The 14,833-nt window shown below is 42.1% G+C and overlaps 3 protein-coding genes across 4 annotated transcripts; all 3 read right to left on the bottom strand.

Annotated features, from left to right (window-relative positions):
• Positions 1-375: 375 nt before the first annotated feature.
• On the bottom strand, positions 376-3,587 carry kti12 (KTI12 chromatin associated homolog). Its single transcript, XM_072385831.1, has 9 exons — positions 3,377-3,587; positions 2,604-2,655; positions 2,471-2,523; positions 2,338-2,393; positions 2,166-2,248; positions 1,876-2,035; positions 1,722-1,784; positions 1,157-1,225; positions 376-528 (listed from the first exon to the last, which is right to left on the bottom strand). The coding sequence occupies exons 1-9, from the start codon at positions 3,525-3,527 to the stop codon at positions 385-387; spliced, it is 831 nt and encodes a 276-aa protein (XP_072241932.1). The 5' UTR covers positions 3,528-3,587; the 3' UTR covers positions 376-384.
• A 165-nt stretch (positions 3,588-3,752) lies between these two features.
• On the bottom strand, positions 3,753-4,782 carry nmba (neuromedin Ba). Its single transcript, XM_072385830.1, has 3 exons — positions 4,373-4,782; positions 4,078-4,270; positions 3,753-3,982 (listed from the first exon to the last, which is right to left on the bottom strand). The coding sequence occupies exons 1-3, from the start codon at positions 4,524-4,526 to the stop codon at positions 3,961-3,963; spliced, it is 369 nt and encodes a 122-aa protein (XP_072241931.1). The 5' UTR covers positions 4,527-4,782; the 3' UTR covers positions 3,753-3,960.
• A 60-nt stretch (positions 4,783-4,842) lies between these two features.
• On the bottom strand, positions 4,843-12,684 carry znf592 (zinc finger protein 592). 2 transcript variants are annotated; one of them, XM_072385828.1, is made up of 9 exons: positions 12,536-12,684; positions 9,836-12,063; positions 9,401-9,579; positions 9,143-9,316; positions 8,896-9,055; positions 8,481-8,741; positions 7,332-7,444; positions 7,105-7,246; positions 4,843-7,019 (listed from the first exon to the last, which is right to left on the bottom strand). In XM_072385828.1, the coding sequence occupies exons 2-9, from the start codon at positions 12,041-12,043 to the stop codon at positions 6,507-6,509; spliced, it is 3,750 nt and encodes a 1,249-aa protein (XP_072241929.1). In that variant the 5' UTR covers positions 12,044-12,063; positions 12,536-12,684; the 3' UTR covers positions 4,843-6,506. The 2 variants fall into 2 exon arrangements, with proteins under 2 accessions (XP_072241929.1, XP_072241930.1); XM_072385829.1 differs by having other exon boundaries at positions 12,611-12,680.
• Positions 12,685-14,833: the final 2,149 nt, after the last annotated feature.

The raw sequence follows: 14,833 nt of genomic DNA, 5'->3' as shown, positions 1-14,833 counted from the left end.
TCCAAAATGTTCTCTTCACCTCTAACATTCACATAATTAAACAGGTTAATCTGTATTTTACTCCATCAATACTCTGTCACGTAATACGTGATATAGCTTCACATGGGTTCCCTTACACAAATCATCAGTTAAAACTGATCTTTGTAACCTCTTAAGATGCTATCTGGATATTTTCATTGTACGAATACTTGTTTACTGAATTCATTTGTAAACAATAGATATGGATTTAGATAATTTCCCTCTTAAAATGAGGTGCTTTTGTTGTCTGGCTTGTTGCTTCTGACTGAAGAGAAACATTCATAAGCAGACAACAACCCAAAACCAAACCTATTTAAATCTATTTATTCATCACAGAAAAAAAACAGGGATCAATGCTTTGACATTTCAATGAAGACTTTTATTTAAATACTGAACAAACATGTTGGAAATCTGCCCCGTGTTCTCGGTCGGATGCATCTTGCTGTAGCTGATGAACTGGCGTCGTAGTTTGCGCAGCTCGGCCATGTTGATGCTCCTGCTGAGCTCCACGTTAAACTTCAGGTTAAGGGCGTTAATTTGTTTTTCGCAGTTAGCCAACTTATTTGCCTCACTCAGAGCTTTTCGGAGGCGATAGCTGACCCACACGATTTTCAAAGCTGCAGCGTTTCCCTTTAAAGCTATAAGGGGGACAACAGAACGTCACTGACGTCACTTCACATTTATATCAGGCCCCCGTAATTGAAGACAGACCAGCACAGAACCTAATGTGCTTTTAAATTAGCCTCTGCTCGCACCAACATGTTCAAAGGAGAAAAATCAAAGTGTTATTGCTTCTGAGAAGGTGCCACACGGCACAGCTGCCACCAAGTTTGGTTCCTTCCCACCAGACATAACCCACAGCACTTTATAACAGACGAGACCTTTAATGTTGCTTGGTCGCTATACCTTCAATTGGGTTTCGTATGATGGACACGCATTCCTCCTTTAAGTCTTTAATGTTGAGGCCTTTGCCTCTCATCTCAGAGCGAATGCGACTTCCTCCAGGAGGATGATGAGGAAATGAATAAACTGAGCGATAATTAATTGAGTCTGACCTCATTCACAGCTTATCATCAGAACTGGTCTTAAAAAACAGAACACATAATTGATGGTATTTAATGGTTTATCAAAAGGATATCTTTTCAGTAGCTCCTGGAACTGAGATAAGATCCCCAGGAACACTTGTCTTCTGAGCATCAAAAATTGCCTAAAAACACATACACAATGAGACGGTAAATGACTCCTTGAGTGCATATGAAGCAAGAAATTTTGAAACATGTTGCAAGTCAAGTTTGAGATATTTTCATATCACTGCCAGCGTTTCGGAGGTGTCAGCGCTTCTCTGCAATAATTACAACCTGAAAGGTGACGTGAGTGGAATTCAGTTGAAAAATGTGGCAAGTATTGCATTGGAAACAGGCTTTATATACCTGCTTCTCTTAATGTTCACGGAGGAAAGTCCACAATATGGAGAGAAATGTCTCCATATTGACGTGACACTGTTGAACAGGTGCTTTTTGTCAACTTAAGTGGAAACGAAAAAAAAACAAACACTCAAAATGAATTTTTTCTCCACAAATGACCCCTCGATCGATTATTTTTCTTTTGCAAAGTTTGAATCTCACTTCGTGAAACACGTGACAGACAGAGGGGTTTCACCTAAAATCTGAGTGATTTAAAGAGACACACGTATGAAGGCTTACCATTAGCACGTCTTGTGTGATCTTGTCCAACTCGTACAAGAAGTTTGCAGAAGACAAAGGTTGCTGCAGAGAGAGAAAACGAATAAATCATCTTTATTATTTTTAGCAGCACGACACAAACTCAATCCAGTTTGCTTGTGGAGCACGTCCTTACGCTCTGAGTTGACTGGTTTGGTGGAGGAGCTTTTCTTTTAAAAAGCGCATCAGAAATGGCTTCCAGTGGAAGAGCGTCATCTTTCAGGACAGTGAAGAGAGGGCTGTCCCATCTGTTCCTGGAGTCTGGAGCTTCAAATCTCTGAACTAATGCATCGAAGCTTCGGAACACAAAAAGGACAAGGCAAGTTACAAAAAACAAGTGCATTAAACTGCGCAGACTTTTCACAACGGCTCACACTGAGCTGCTAAATGACTTGCACCTATTCAGTGTGGATGCCTCTCACTCACACGTCCTGGCTGTACCGCTCAGCAGCAGCAGCTCTGTTTGCGTTCCACGATGAACTCTCTTCAGGCGACGTCAAACAGAGCACCTGCATCGTAGGAAACACGACATTTAGTGCTCGAGCTGTGAGAACAACAGTTTCCAACAATTTTGACGGCCTTCTTCGGGCATACTTACCAGGCAGTGTGGTGTCTGTGCATGTTTGGTGAGACAGAACAGCTCATAGCGGTATCCTGTGAGGTATTTCAATGCAAACGTGAACCACAGCATTTAGAACAGAATCGGCACCGTGTGGTGTTGCTGCCTTTACCTTTTATGTAATTTAATGAGTCCAAAATAACAACGTTGTCCTTGTTGACCTTCCTAGACAACAAACAGTTGAATCAGTCAAACTTTGCGCGACAGTGCCATGCTGGTTTCTAGCACGGATGTGTAAAACCCACCTCTCTACCTCAGCTTTCAAAGATGCTCTGACATTTTTTTCCTTTTGAGAATCTGTAATGCATCCAACATGGTTAGATCACACAGGACTTCAAGGCCAGGGTTACTTTGTAGGAAAGAGTTTCAAAGCAGTTTCTTTGGGGATTCCAATTTGTCATATGGGACAATTACTGATAAGCCATGCAGAGTTTATAAGGTGCCCACCTGTATCCCAGTTACAGAGTCCCACCCTACTAATGTTATCTTTCGAATTTGAGGTAAAATCCAATATCTCAACACACTGTAACTTAAGTATAAAATTTTGTCATTATATGTGGGTCTCATCTCCTGTTAAAAAAAAAAACAACTTCACATGCCACAGCATCCCGGTTTCTATCAGGGAGCATCCAGATGTGATGAGAATGTTCTGCAGACAGTGGCACGCCAACTACAGTTCAAACTACCATCCATTTAACGCCACCACAAATGTTAAAGAGGCTAAAAGTAATAGGAGACGGTCTCAAATGCCCTCGACATGTAGCGTTTTAAATGGTCGCACACAGAGAGAGAAGCCAGCTTAAACAGCTGGTGGTTTTACTGAGTGACTTGGCTCTGTTGACCAGGTAAGCTAACCTAGCTCCAGCTCGCGGAGGCGCGTGAACGTGACATCGGTGGTGCACCACACAGCTAAAGTACATAATAACATTTAAGAAGATTTTCCAGCAGGATAAGAAAGTTACAAAAAAAAAAAAAAACACATATGCAACTGAATGAGGAGGCAGCTGGCTAAACTTGCCTGCGTAAACACTGTTTCTATCAACACTTAGCGCTCCGTCTCCAACAACATGGACCTTTCGGTCGGTGCTTTCTTCAAAATGCGCCTTCAACTCTTCTGCCCTTCGTGTTTTGCCACTACAGGGGTAACCACACACCACTATTAAGGGCATAATCAAGTCTTGCTAACACACGATCTGAGCTACGGTGCTGCGAGACGCACGTTGCCACATTTACCCGGATATGATACGTGGTGCGGCCAACAGATGGCGCCATAAACACCCAAACAGCATTGGACTTCAAATATGTTCTGAAATTATATTTGAAGTGCAATGTGGAAAAAATAAATGATACAAAATAAAACGCGCACTTCAGTAAAATTAGCTTCTTTGCTCTTTTTATTAAAATGAAGGAAAAGTACACATTAACTGACAAAAAAAAAGTGAGAGAGGACAGACAGGGTACACAAAACATCCAACAATGTCAAACCACATCACAAGTAAATTATTTTAAGGCTTATTTTTCACAAAAAAAAAAAACAAACTGCTCCAGTAGGACGTCCGGTTGTTACAAATTTGGTGTAACAAGTGTTGGTTTACTTGTTCCTCAAGCAGGATCTCCTCCCTCTCTGCACGAACAGGAAAAATATGAGAGATGGAACAATTACCGACTAAACGTCAACACATGCAATAATGATAATACTAATAGTGATGATAGACTGACATGTCCAGGGTCTGTTCTCGTTTTTGTTGTGCACTTTTCAGCATCCGAATGAGCAGCAGCAGCGCCTGCTGGTCTTCCGCTTCGTTCACAGGACTGACATCTCTAGCTTCAGATTCATAAGGACCATTTGTATTTTCAAAGGCAGACTCCCTGAAGGAACTGTCCAGAACACTTTTCTTGCCCATGAAATGCCCTTTCAGAACAAAAACATACAAACCCCCCACGCAACTATTAAAAACTACTTTTCAGAAGAAAAAACAACATATTTTTGCCAGCACAGTGTGCATTTTCTTACCTGTTGCCCAAAGATTCCCTCTTGGATTCACTTTGAGCTTTGAAATCTTATTTCTCAGCTCAGTCAAGTCAAGAGTCATTGAAGTTGTCATCGCAATATAAGAGAGAAGGATGAACGAGGACAGCAAGCCTCCTCTGCAGATCTTCGTTGTCATAGTGCCTCTCGATGAATTAGCTGATCGTTTAAATTAAAATCTCTGCTGTTCTCTTACTTTGGGTCCAAACACTTATACCGAAATAGGGTGGGCTTAATATTCTAATGGGATGAGGTCAGCCATCTGTGGTTGTTGCTTATTGGACGCATGACGCACGTTTTAAGTGCCTTGTGACGGCTGGAAGGTACGTGAGCTCCCTTCAAAACCACAAGCTGTCACATCCAAATACCACGAAACGCTTTGCGTCCGTCACATCCAGCGGATTTAACACTTTTTCCTGTTACACACGACAAAAAGGCCGAGCAGACACATGTAATTAAATGCACCAGTTTATTTGAAAGTACTTTGCGTAAACGTAACAGCAAGGCACGGGGCCACTGCATGCTGAACAGATGTAATGGCTTAATAAAAGCTGGGATTTCCATTTTCAATAGGTAACATTATGTACACAAGATTCTTTTCCCATACAAGTCCTTCCCGTACACGGTATCAAAAGTACAAATACCTGTTAAGCATTACAAAAGAGGAAATTGTGAACATGTTCTAAGCCTCTTCAGGTAAAAAAAAGGGCTGCAGTGTGCTGATTTAAGGACGCATACAGCACTTTGATAGAAAAGTTCACTTGTCAGATAAGTCAATATGACCATAAAGCCTTAATGTCGTTCCCAAAATAATTTATAAAATTTCATAATGCGGGATAATACACACTATAAACTCTGTATATATATAAGTATATATATATATATATATATATATATTTATTTTTACATTGCACTGAGATTAACTGCAGCTTCTCGTAGCCTTTGAAATGTTTAACAATCACTGCCGTTTACCATTGGAGGTAGGAACCGTCATGTGGGCAACCTCAAACAAAAAGCGCTGCTTCACAAATCAGAACACAGCAAGCGAGAAGCGTCCATCTTTCCAACAACCGATCCCACTGAACTCACCGTGTGTGAACCAGGCTGTGATTTGTAAAACATCATCCCGCTCATGTGTCGCTTATCCTCACTCTCTCACCTACTCTAGATCACCTAAGACTACGTACCCTGATTTGACACGACACTGACGTTCACTTGCTGGAAAACAAACAAAAGAAAAAAAAACACTTCTGGCAATTTGAGGTATTTTCAATACTGCTGCAAAACAAATGTGATACCTCCGACGTTCGGGGACATGTTCACCAACGTACTATCTAACAGGTTTTATAAACATAGAAAGCACTTTTATAGGTACTATATAGCGTTCGTTCACAGTCTGACTTTAATACGCTCTCTTTCAAACCTGTATGTGGTTTCAGAGGACACTTCTTCAATCACGTGTTCACCGTCATCAATTTCAAATGAATCGTGAACGTCTTGTGATGGAGTGCTTTTGTGTTGAACGCTAACAAAAACACAACATTTGAACCGCAAAGTATTTGCAAACATAGTCATGCGCAACGTTTTCGAACACGAATCCCCATTCAGGTCATTGGGGCGTGGCACAAAAATGTAAGAAAATTTAATTACCATTGATTCCAATGGTGAAAAGCCATCACTTCACTGTCACACCGATCGATAGAACTAACAGACATTCCTGAGCGTCCTGTCGAGATGGATGGACTTTGGGGGGGGGGGGGGAAGCTATAATGTGAGTGCGTAATGTGATACCTGAAAGGCGCGATTATTACCAGCATGCAAGGTTAAATTAAGTAAATGAAAAATGAGTAGAAAAATACTTTTCTTAATCAAATATCATGGATCCGCTTGAATATACTGCACTGCCTGTCAATGGCAAAAACGTTCAAACGGGAGACACCAAAGCTTTATAGCACCTAAAACCTTCAGAAAACAAAAGTTACTGGACAGTTCATGTCCTTGAATCACAGGGGTGTTAAATTTGAGCGAACCAGAGATTGTGTAAACACATACCAAGTGGACCGAGCACATCTGAATGTGCGTTTCTGGGAAGGTGCGTGTCTGCTCTCACCTGAAAAGCTTAAAGAGCGGCTGGTGGGACTCTCACTACTGGAGATAGACTACTTGTGTCCGAGTTAGTGCTCAGTGTTGCATGACAGTCTGTGGTCGTAGCACAGTGAGGACTTCCTGACTCTTCTTGTGGTGAAAGTCCAAATTCATGATGGTCAGCCTCTCCTGATCTACCTGGTCGATGGTCACGGTTCTTTCCACCGGCGTCTGCCTCCTTCCGCTCTCCTTCTTCTTCCTCTCTCTCCCTCCCCACAGGATCTTTGACCTTGTGCACGATAAAAAGATGTCTATTGAGAGACAGCAGAGATGTGAAACACAGGCCACAGCGAAGGCACTGGGGAGTGTTTTCGTCCGATTTATGCTGAGGTATATGCTGCTGGAACTCCGCACGGTCATCTGTGATGAAACCGCACTTTGAACAGCGGAACTGAGTTTTGAGACGTTTAGCTGAAGGAGCCTCGAGACCAGCGGGATCCCGGCGGTCGGCCTGCACGCCCACAGCAGGTGGCGCCGAGACAAATCCCTGAAAATCACAGTCACACACTTTAGTTGTTACTGTAGTTAGTTTTTTCTAATTAGTTTTCTTTAAAAAAAAGACAAATAGCTACCTTGCCCACAGACTTTTTGTATTCCTGGATGGATGTTTTGGGCATTTGACCAAGATCAGGGTTTTTAATGCCGTGCATAAGACTTATGTGGTTCTTCAACATCACACTCGTTGTGAAAGTTGTCTTGGTATTCGTGCAATACCTAAAGCGTAGAGGACAACATCCAATTAGAATGTGTTACCGTGACAAGAGTGACGTGTTCCCTCTTAGAGGTTTTCCAAACTTACCAACAAGTGTAAATTCTCCTCTTCCCATCGTGGTCACTGCGAATGTGTCTTCTCAGACTGGTTGCGGAGTTGAACGACTGCTCACAGTGCCGGCAGGGATACTTTCTCATCGACTGTTGACAGAAAAGTTAAAAATGAAATTAAAAAAAAGTCTGATGGAACAAGGTGGGCAGGTTGGATTTATTCGTCTCATGAGCTGATTATCTACGAACAAGTAGCTATTGTAAATGTATGGCTTTATCACTTATAACTGATTCATTACAACCAAACAAATAGTCTGGTTCGATGTCAAAGATTCATTTTTCATTAAAGGCCAAACTGAAGCTGAAGCCAATAGTGCAGGGATTATGGTGTGGACCAGTGTGTCGGGGGTCACCTTAACTAAATAACGGACTGATTTCTTTAAATTCATTTTGGGATTTCAAACATTCACAGGACTCTTTGTGAGCTGTCCATCATTTCGACAGTTTAGAACGTGGGTGCAACTGCCTGTGATTTTATTCCATTCACTGTCAATAACCACATGTGAACCTCTGTCCAGCCGCAGATGAGCGTGCATTCCAAACTGGCTGCAGTTTAAGCTCGTCTTTGTGTGCACAGACACTGCCCCGACGATCACATCATCAGGGTACATTTTATCATAACGCTTGTAAAATGTCACGGGTGGCTGAGCGTTTGCAGGTCTCTTGTTGATAAGGGGTTCAAAAAGAGGGACTCGTGTGCTTTGAGGATGAGGGACAGGCAAACGTCTATAAAGCATACCAGCAAGCAGCGACTGTTCGTACAAGGAAAGAAAGCGGCAGCAAAGAGGATGATTGGGATTATTGGGTCGCGTAGGAGCAGAATATCCAGAGGAAAGAAAGCGGCACAATATTTGTAGAACACCGAAACCAGCGTTGGATTTGTCTGAGGGCGCACGGTGACGCAGAAATCAGCAGTTAGTGATCACGGAAATAATGATGGCAGGGTGGAAATGCATCATCCTAAATCCAAATGATTAAAATGACGATTTGTCCTCATACTTCCGCATTTATTTATTTCTGTGAATGTTTCCTAATTCATTTTCTTATTCTTTTAGGTGTGTTCTTGTTCTGTGCAGCTGTTGCGACACGTTTCGGTACGACACACATTGGCGGGAGGATTCGTTACCTTTCCGTGGTTGACCTTCATGTGAGAAACGTAGGATTCTCGTTCAGTGAACCCCTGCAGACACTCGCCGCATGTCCAGCCGCTGGGCTTCGCGCGAGGCCTGCTGGTCTGATCGGACCTTTTTCTGGCAGCATCTGCACTTTTGCAAGGGTCGTGTGTCTTCTGCCGTTGGACAGACGGACAATCCGGGCGACCGTCAGCCTTGTCTTTTTCTTTAGTGTCCTTTTCTGTCTCTGCTGCAATGTTTCCCGTGTGCACAGCCTGCAGAACATGAAGGGAAAGAGGGGAAAAATATACAAGATTAGAAGAATCGTATCCTATGTAACCAAAAGGATCATTTTCAGGAAGTTTGTTTATTTTTCAAACTGACAAACTTACAAAAGAATTCCTCATATGACAGAAATTCTTAGCTAACCTTGAAGTGCTGCATTAACAGCCGCTTTTGTGGAAAGACCGAGTTGCATTCCGGACACTTGAACACACATGTAACTCGCTTGTTGGCGTTCTGATGGAAATGTTGAAAAAGTAGCTGCTTTTTCTTAAAAACTGCCTCGCACGAACACTTAAAGACTAACCTGCAAAAGGAAGAGAGCAACAGATCAGAAACAACAGAAAAAAAAGAACTGTGAGACTTTCACGCAGGTCACGGGACGTCAACTCACTGAGGCGACTGTTTCGCAGCGCTGTGTTTGTTTTTCAAATGCACTTCAAAGCTGTCAGAGGTCTTGAAGGCAACTGGGCAGACGGTGCACTTGTAAAAGACTTCGCAGTGTTTCTCCTCGACGTGAGTCTTTTGCCCTTGCAGGGTTCTGAACACCATATCACAGTGCAGACATCTGGAGGAAAAGGAAACAAAATGCCGTTTCATTGTCACGCTAACCTGTAAACTGTGAGAATCAGTCCTTTGCTCGATCACTTACTTGTACCAAGCCTTGCGGGCGTAATGCAGACAGTTTTCCCTGACGTGCTTCTGTATTTCTGCAGAACGACACAGGGCGCCGCACTCGGGACAGCAGAAAGGGGATTTGTGTGCATGGATGCGCTGGTGGGCTCTGAAGCTGCATTTGTTGGGCAACAACATTGAGCAGACTTTACAAATCTGTTTTGATAAAAGAAAAGAAGAGAGAAGCACAATGAGGAAAAATGTAAAACATGAAAAAACTCTCAAAATTAAACATACAAACAGCTGATCCACCAAAGCCACAGACCTCACGTTATGTTTGGAAATGATTAACAACAGATAAGCGAACTGGGCTTCATTATGTTAATAATAATAATAATAATTATTATTATTATGGGCACAGTATATGTATAGAAGTTAGGTTAGTTTTACTTTGAACAAAACATCCACTCACCAGTCCTTCCACGTCTTCAGACAGCTTCTGGTAGTGGCCTGCCAGCGCTTTGTGGTCGGGTAACTGCTTGTTACACTCCACACAACCGAGTCTGTGCCGAATGACACTGTCTGGATATAAGGGGAGGACGGGCTCACTTTTAGGTGTGAGCGATGGCGAGCTGTAGGAGCCGGCGTTTACCGGCTCCGAACCCAGAGGTACAAACATGTTCTCCTCTGATATGGGTTTCAAATGGAGCTGTGTGCACTGCATCACCATGCCGCTGTTTTTGTGCTCGCGTGCGTGTGCCAACAAGGCACACTTGTTGAAGAACACCAAGGTTTTTGCACAGTGTGTACAACCTACTTCTATGTGAACGCTCCTCCTGCTGTAATGATAGGCGAGACTCCTCTCGACCCCAAAGGAGTCTCCACACTCGAGGCAGCAGTAGCCGTGCGGCGGAAGGTTTATGTGGCTCTCTGGAGGGGGATTTAAGTTGGGCACATACGTGGGGACGGGGTTTGCATTATTCAATAGTCTGTTTAAGGTTCCTGCAGCTGTGTTTGGGATAGATGTGCGTGGGAAAGGGTTGGCTGTTTTGACCTGATGCACCAAAGGGACAGTGCTGCACACAGTAGAGGAAAGAGTGTGCTGACTCTGCTGAGAGGTGGACCGAGCACTTACTGAAGCAGCAACACTGTGAGGAACCAGGTTTAGACTTGCTAAGTGCACTGCTTTTGGAAGGAAGTTTGTGTTAGTTGCAGGACCCGTTCTTGATGCTCCTCTCTTTGGTTTCCGCCCCTGATGTGCAGAAGATCTTTTCACATGACCACTAGTATTACGGAATATTGTTGTAGATTTCCTTCTTTCCTCAGAGTTTACCTTGGACTTTCTGTGTAAAACCTTCGGCGTAGATGTGTTAGCTGGGTTGCTTTTAGTCTGTATCCCAACAACGTAAGAGCTGAGACTTTGAGACTGATGAGGAGATGCATTGCAGTAAGAATCTTCACTTATCATACTCTGTGATGGAGAAGATTCATAAGTAGAGTGAAGTTCATCTGTTTCTGAGTCAGGTAGCACACTGGTGACTGTGCGCTTGATCTGCCCAGACGTAGTTTTAATTGTCTTTATTCTGACCCTGGGTATAGCTGGGGGTGACCCAGACACAACTGCTGGGGATGCTTTCCCACTGCTATCACTGCAGATGCTCATAGGGCTATCAGAGGGTTTTGTTAACCGTTTCACTGTTTCAAGTGGACTTCTGGGGCTTCTTGGGGATATGGGAACCTTGGGGCTTGCTTTTATGCAATCATTCTGAACTGCCAAGGACTCTCTGGGATTATTCTGCTCACTGGGATCTTTTCTGGAATTCAGAGCAACCAGAGCCTCAAGACAAGGGGACAACTTTGATGTCTGAGATGTGACAGGCGAATAAGAGGCAGAAGCATCCATTTTGTTCCCTGAATTGCAGTTGGTTTCAATAAAGTTCTGGTTACCATTTGGAGGGGGAAATGTGCTTTCTCTCAATGTTTTCTCAATGTCATTACTGACACAGATGTTAGAGGGCTCCTCACTGCGGTCATTATTATTCTTACTCCCTTGAGTGTCTCTACGACAGCTATCGAACAAGCAAAGGTCCATCTGGTTTTGATTGTCTGGGACAGATGGTTCCACCAGTACCGGAGCTGTAGGAAAACTGGGCCTCTCTTGTTTTGAAAGTATTTCAGCTCTACCACACAGAGTGTCCTCAGAATCAGAACTGGACACGGGACTAAAAGGTGAATGTGAGTGGGAAAATACTGGCGTTCCATCAGGTTTGTGCTGAACAGGAGCTTCTCCAGGTAGCTCTCTTGAACTCTCCCCATTCAAAGCAGACTCAAATGATTTGGAAAAGCCAGTGCTACTCGACTCGGCAGGGTTAATGCCAATATCTTGTCCCCTGAATCCATTCTGCAATGCTGGTTCTGAGTGCAGCCTGTCACTGAAATCTTCCAATGACTCCTGTCGACTTGTGTTTTTGACTATAACACTAACGACAGGGATATCTGCTGTTGTGACAGCTTGATTGCACAATAAGCTGTCATCCAGACACATCTCTGCGTGTTTCAGCTGATTTTCTGTCTCTTCATGGCTCCCCTGGATAGGCTCCTTGGCATCCAGTCCTGTGGCATCTGGGATATCAAAGGCTGCCAGAAGATCATCAAAATCTGGGGTTTTCATGTCACCCATGGCTGCATATTCTCATAAACCTAAAAACACATTCAGAATATATATAGTATGGTCAACATCTAGCTTAACTTTATACCGTTTCTTATAGTCGCAGCTTAAATAACTGTTGATAGAAGGTGGTTATTGAATAACTTCAGTTTTCTAGTTGGAAAACGTCCTCAATACTAGTACTAGCTTTAGCCAACATGCTAAGCATATACAAATATGTTGTGGGTCTCAGCTGCTAACGTTTCCACTTTGTGGCAAAACATGCATCAACATTAAACGCAGGCATTGTTACATTTAATACAGACTTTTAGGCTGCTGTCATTGTTTGAAATCAATCCATTCACTAGCCGAAAGTTGTCTGAGTAGCTAACACAGGAGCCAGCTAACATTACAGCCACACATCGGAGCCAAGACAAGTTAGCAAGTTATCTTAGCAACATGCTACCGCGCAAATAATTTAGCTGAGCGGCTAAATGGGAACTTATTGATGCACATAACTCTTACCATTTGATCCAACAATGTTTAATGCTCTAATAAATTAGTTTTATAGCTACTTAACCGTGGGCGCTAAGTGCTCACCAGTTAGATTGAGCTGCTTTAGGGTTTCATAGCTAACCTAGGCTAACAGCTATGCTAAAAGCTACTAACGTCAACTTGGTTTTCCCTTTCCTGTAGTAGTCGGTTCAAGCCCTCAGCGCTGTCTTACAGACCAGAGGTACTGACAAAGACTGTTTAATGGGTCAACTGACTAAATGCTAAAATTGTGTTGTAAGCAGGCATCATGAGTAGGCTGAAAATGCCTCATGTTAATCAAGTTCAAATGTATATACAGTGCACATCTACCATTGAACTGACAGCTTTAAGAATCCCTGGGGATATTTGCTCCTACCACCCTTCTACATTGTCTGTTCATACAATGTAGAATGTAAGCCTATTCTTTTTCTTATTAATCTGTCGAAGAACTTGCACGTCCAGTGTGGTGGATGACTAAAAATCTGGTCAAAACAAAACCACAATGCTGTGATAACTTGTCCAAAAACGAATCACTGTACGGAATAACACAATTTACATTATATTGGACACTGTCCAGTGAAAGTCTCAAGTCAAAATTAAATTAAATTCAGACTCTTTCAAAATAAACAATAAACGTACAGGCTCTTCACAACTCAAAGTCATGATGTAACATTTATATTTAAGTATGGATTCAAATGTTGAGCCCGATCAAAATAATTTTAAATTTAAAATAAACTTGATAGCAGCAAGCTCAAATCCTCTTTGGCAGTCACCAATTATGTCGATTGTTCTCACTTTATATTTACTGAGGCAAATAAAGAACACCAGGCCATAGCGCTACAGTTTACTCTCGTGTATCAGTCTGAATGCTTTATGAATTACTGGCATCATGGAGAAAGATAAGATGATAAGGATGAGGATAATAAGGAAGTCATTCCTTCCTGTGGCAACTGGACTCCATGAATCCTTCCTTAATGTCTGTAATCTTCTATGGTGGCGAGTAGCTTCTATGGTGGCCATTAGATATGTGCAATTGGATTTCTGCAATGTGTATCTTTAAGAGCCGCTCAGTTTCACCTGTTCTATTAAATAAGGAGCAACAGGTTCAGTTTTAGAAACCTTTTCATCTGGACATAACCTATGGAGCTATTTTTTTAAGAACCTGCAAGACTTTACTGAGGGAATAAACAATATATTTTGTAAATTCCTGCAATTGGAAAGAAACAAATAAATTATTTAATTTATCAAAAAGGGAAGCTAAGTTTGCAGACACACAAGCTTATAGCTTACAAGCTTTGGTATCAGACAGGGAAACCCTATTTAAAGATAGCACACTGAAGCAATGAAGTAAAAGGATTTATGAAATATTACGAGTTGACTTTGCTCATTTAGATTCAACATTCAAGAAATTCATGAAGTTCATTATAAACACAGTGGTGGTTACACTGGGGAATAAAATTCTTACTTTGCAAGTTCCCCTCACACAACTGAATAACTAGACCAAAATAAAGGAATATACTTAACTTTAAGCATAGAAAATATAGATAATAAAATGAGTACTATGTACAGAAGTGTGGAGTGTAGACCGGATATAAGGTGCAGTTTAAATCATATATTATTTCTAGAGATGAAACTAAATTATTCTGTTCTATTGTTACACATTTTAACAGACTCATTGGATGGTAAGATATGAATCAATTTCAATATTTTAGAAATTAGACGTTCTTTGTATCGTAGCCACTTTCCTTCGAGTGTAGCCCATTTTTGCATCCAGAAAGTGGTTATTACTTGTCTGCAACACCTGAGCTGTTCAACTGTTGCTTCATGATGTGACGATGAGCAGAAAAAGAACATCTCATGTCACTGAACCAGCATTTAATGATGTGTGGCTTAATCTGCCAACAGGTCATTATTCTCTGATGGAGTCAGAAGTATTAACTGGACACCGAGAGGACCCATTTACAAGCATGGCTTATTCTTTGTCATATTCTTCAAGACGCGTCACGCCCACATTCAGCGTTATGAACCACAGAGTATCTGTATTTTGAAAGAAACTTTTTTATGAGGCATAGAAATCTAAATTTGAACAGCAGTGAAAAGAGAAAAACAACAAACAGACTGCACTGCAACGTATTTAATTGACCAGATAACAGGTACATCTGACACTAAAGCTATCTGAGTCTTCATCCAGTACCCAATGATCTAAATCTTATCATATAAATCAAAAGAATTAGCCATAAAACGTCAAGTCGATTTCACATTGCTGGCATTCACCCACAAAAAGCGAGC

Source organism: Leuresthes tenuis, unplaced genomic scaffold (genome assembly GCF_036924035.1).
Source record: "Leuresthes tenuis unplaced genomic scaffold, fLeuTen1.0.hap1 SCAF_5, whole genome shotgun sequence".
In the NCBI taxonomy this organism is placed as follows: domain Eukaryota; kingdom Metazoa; phylum Chordata; class Actinopteri; order Atheriniformes; family Atherinopsidae; genus Leuresthes; species Leuresthes tenuis.
The sequence above is the reverse complement of the archived record's forward strand: the minus strand, read 5'-3'. Positions and strand labels throughout refer to the sequence as shown.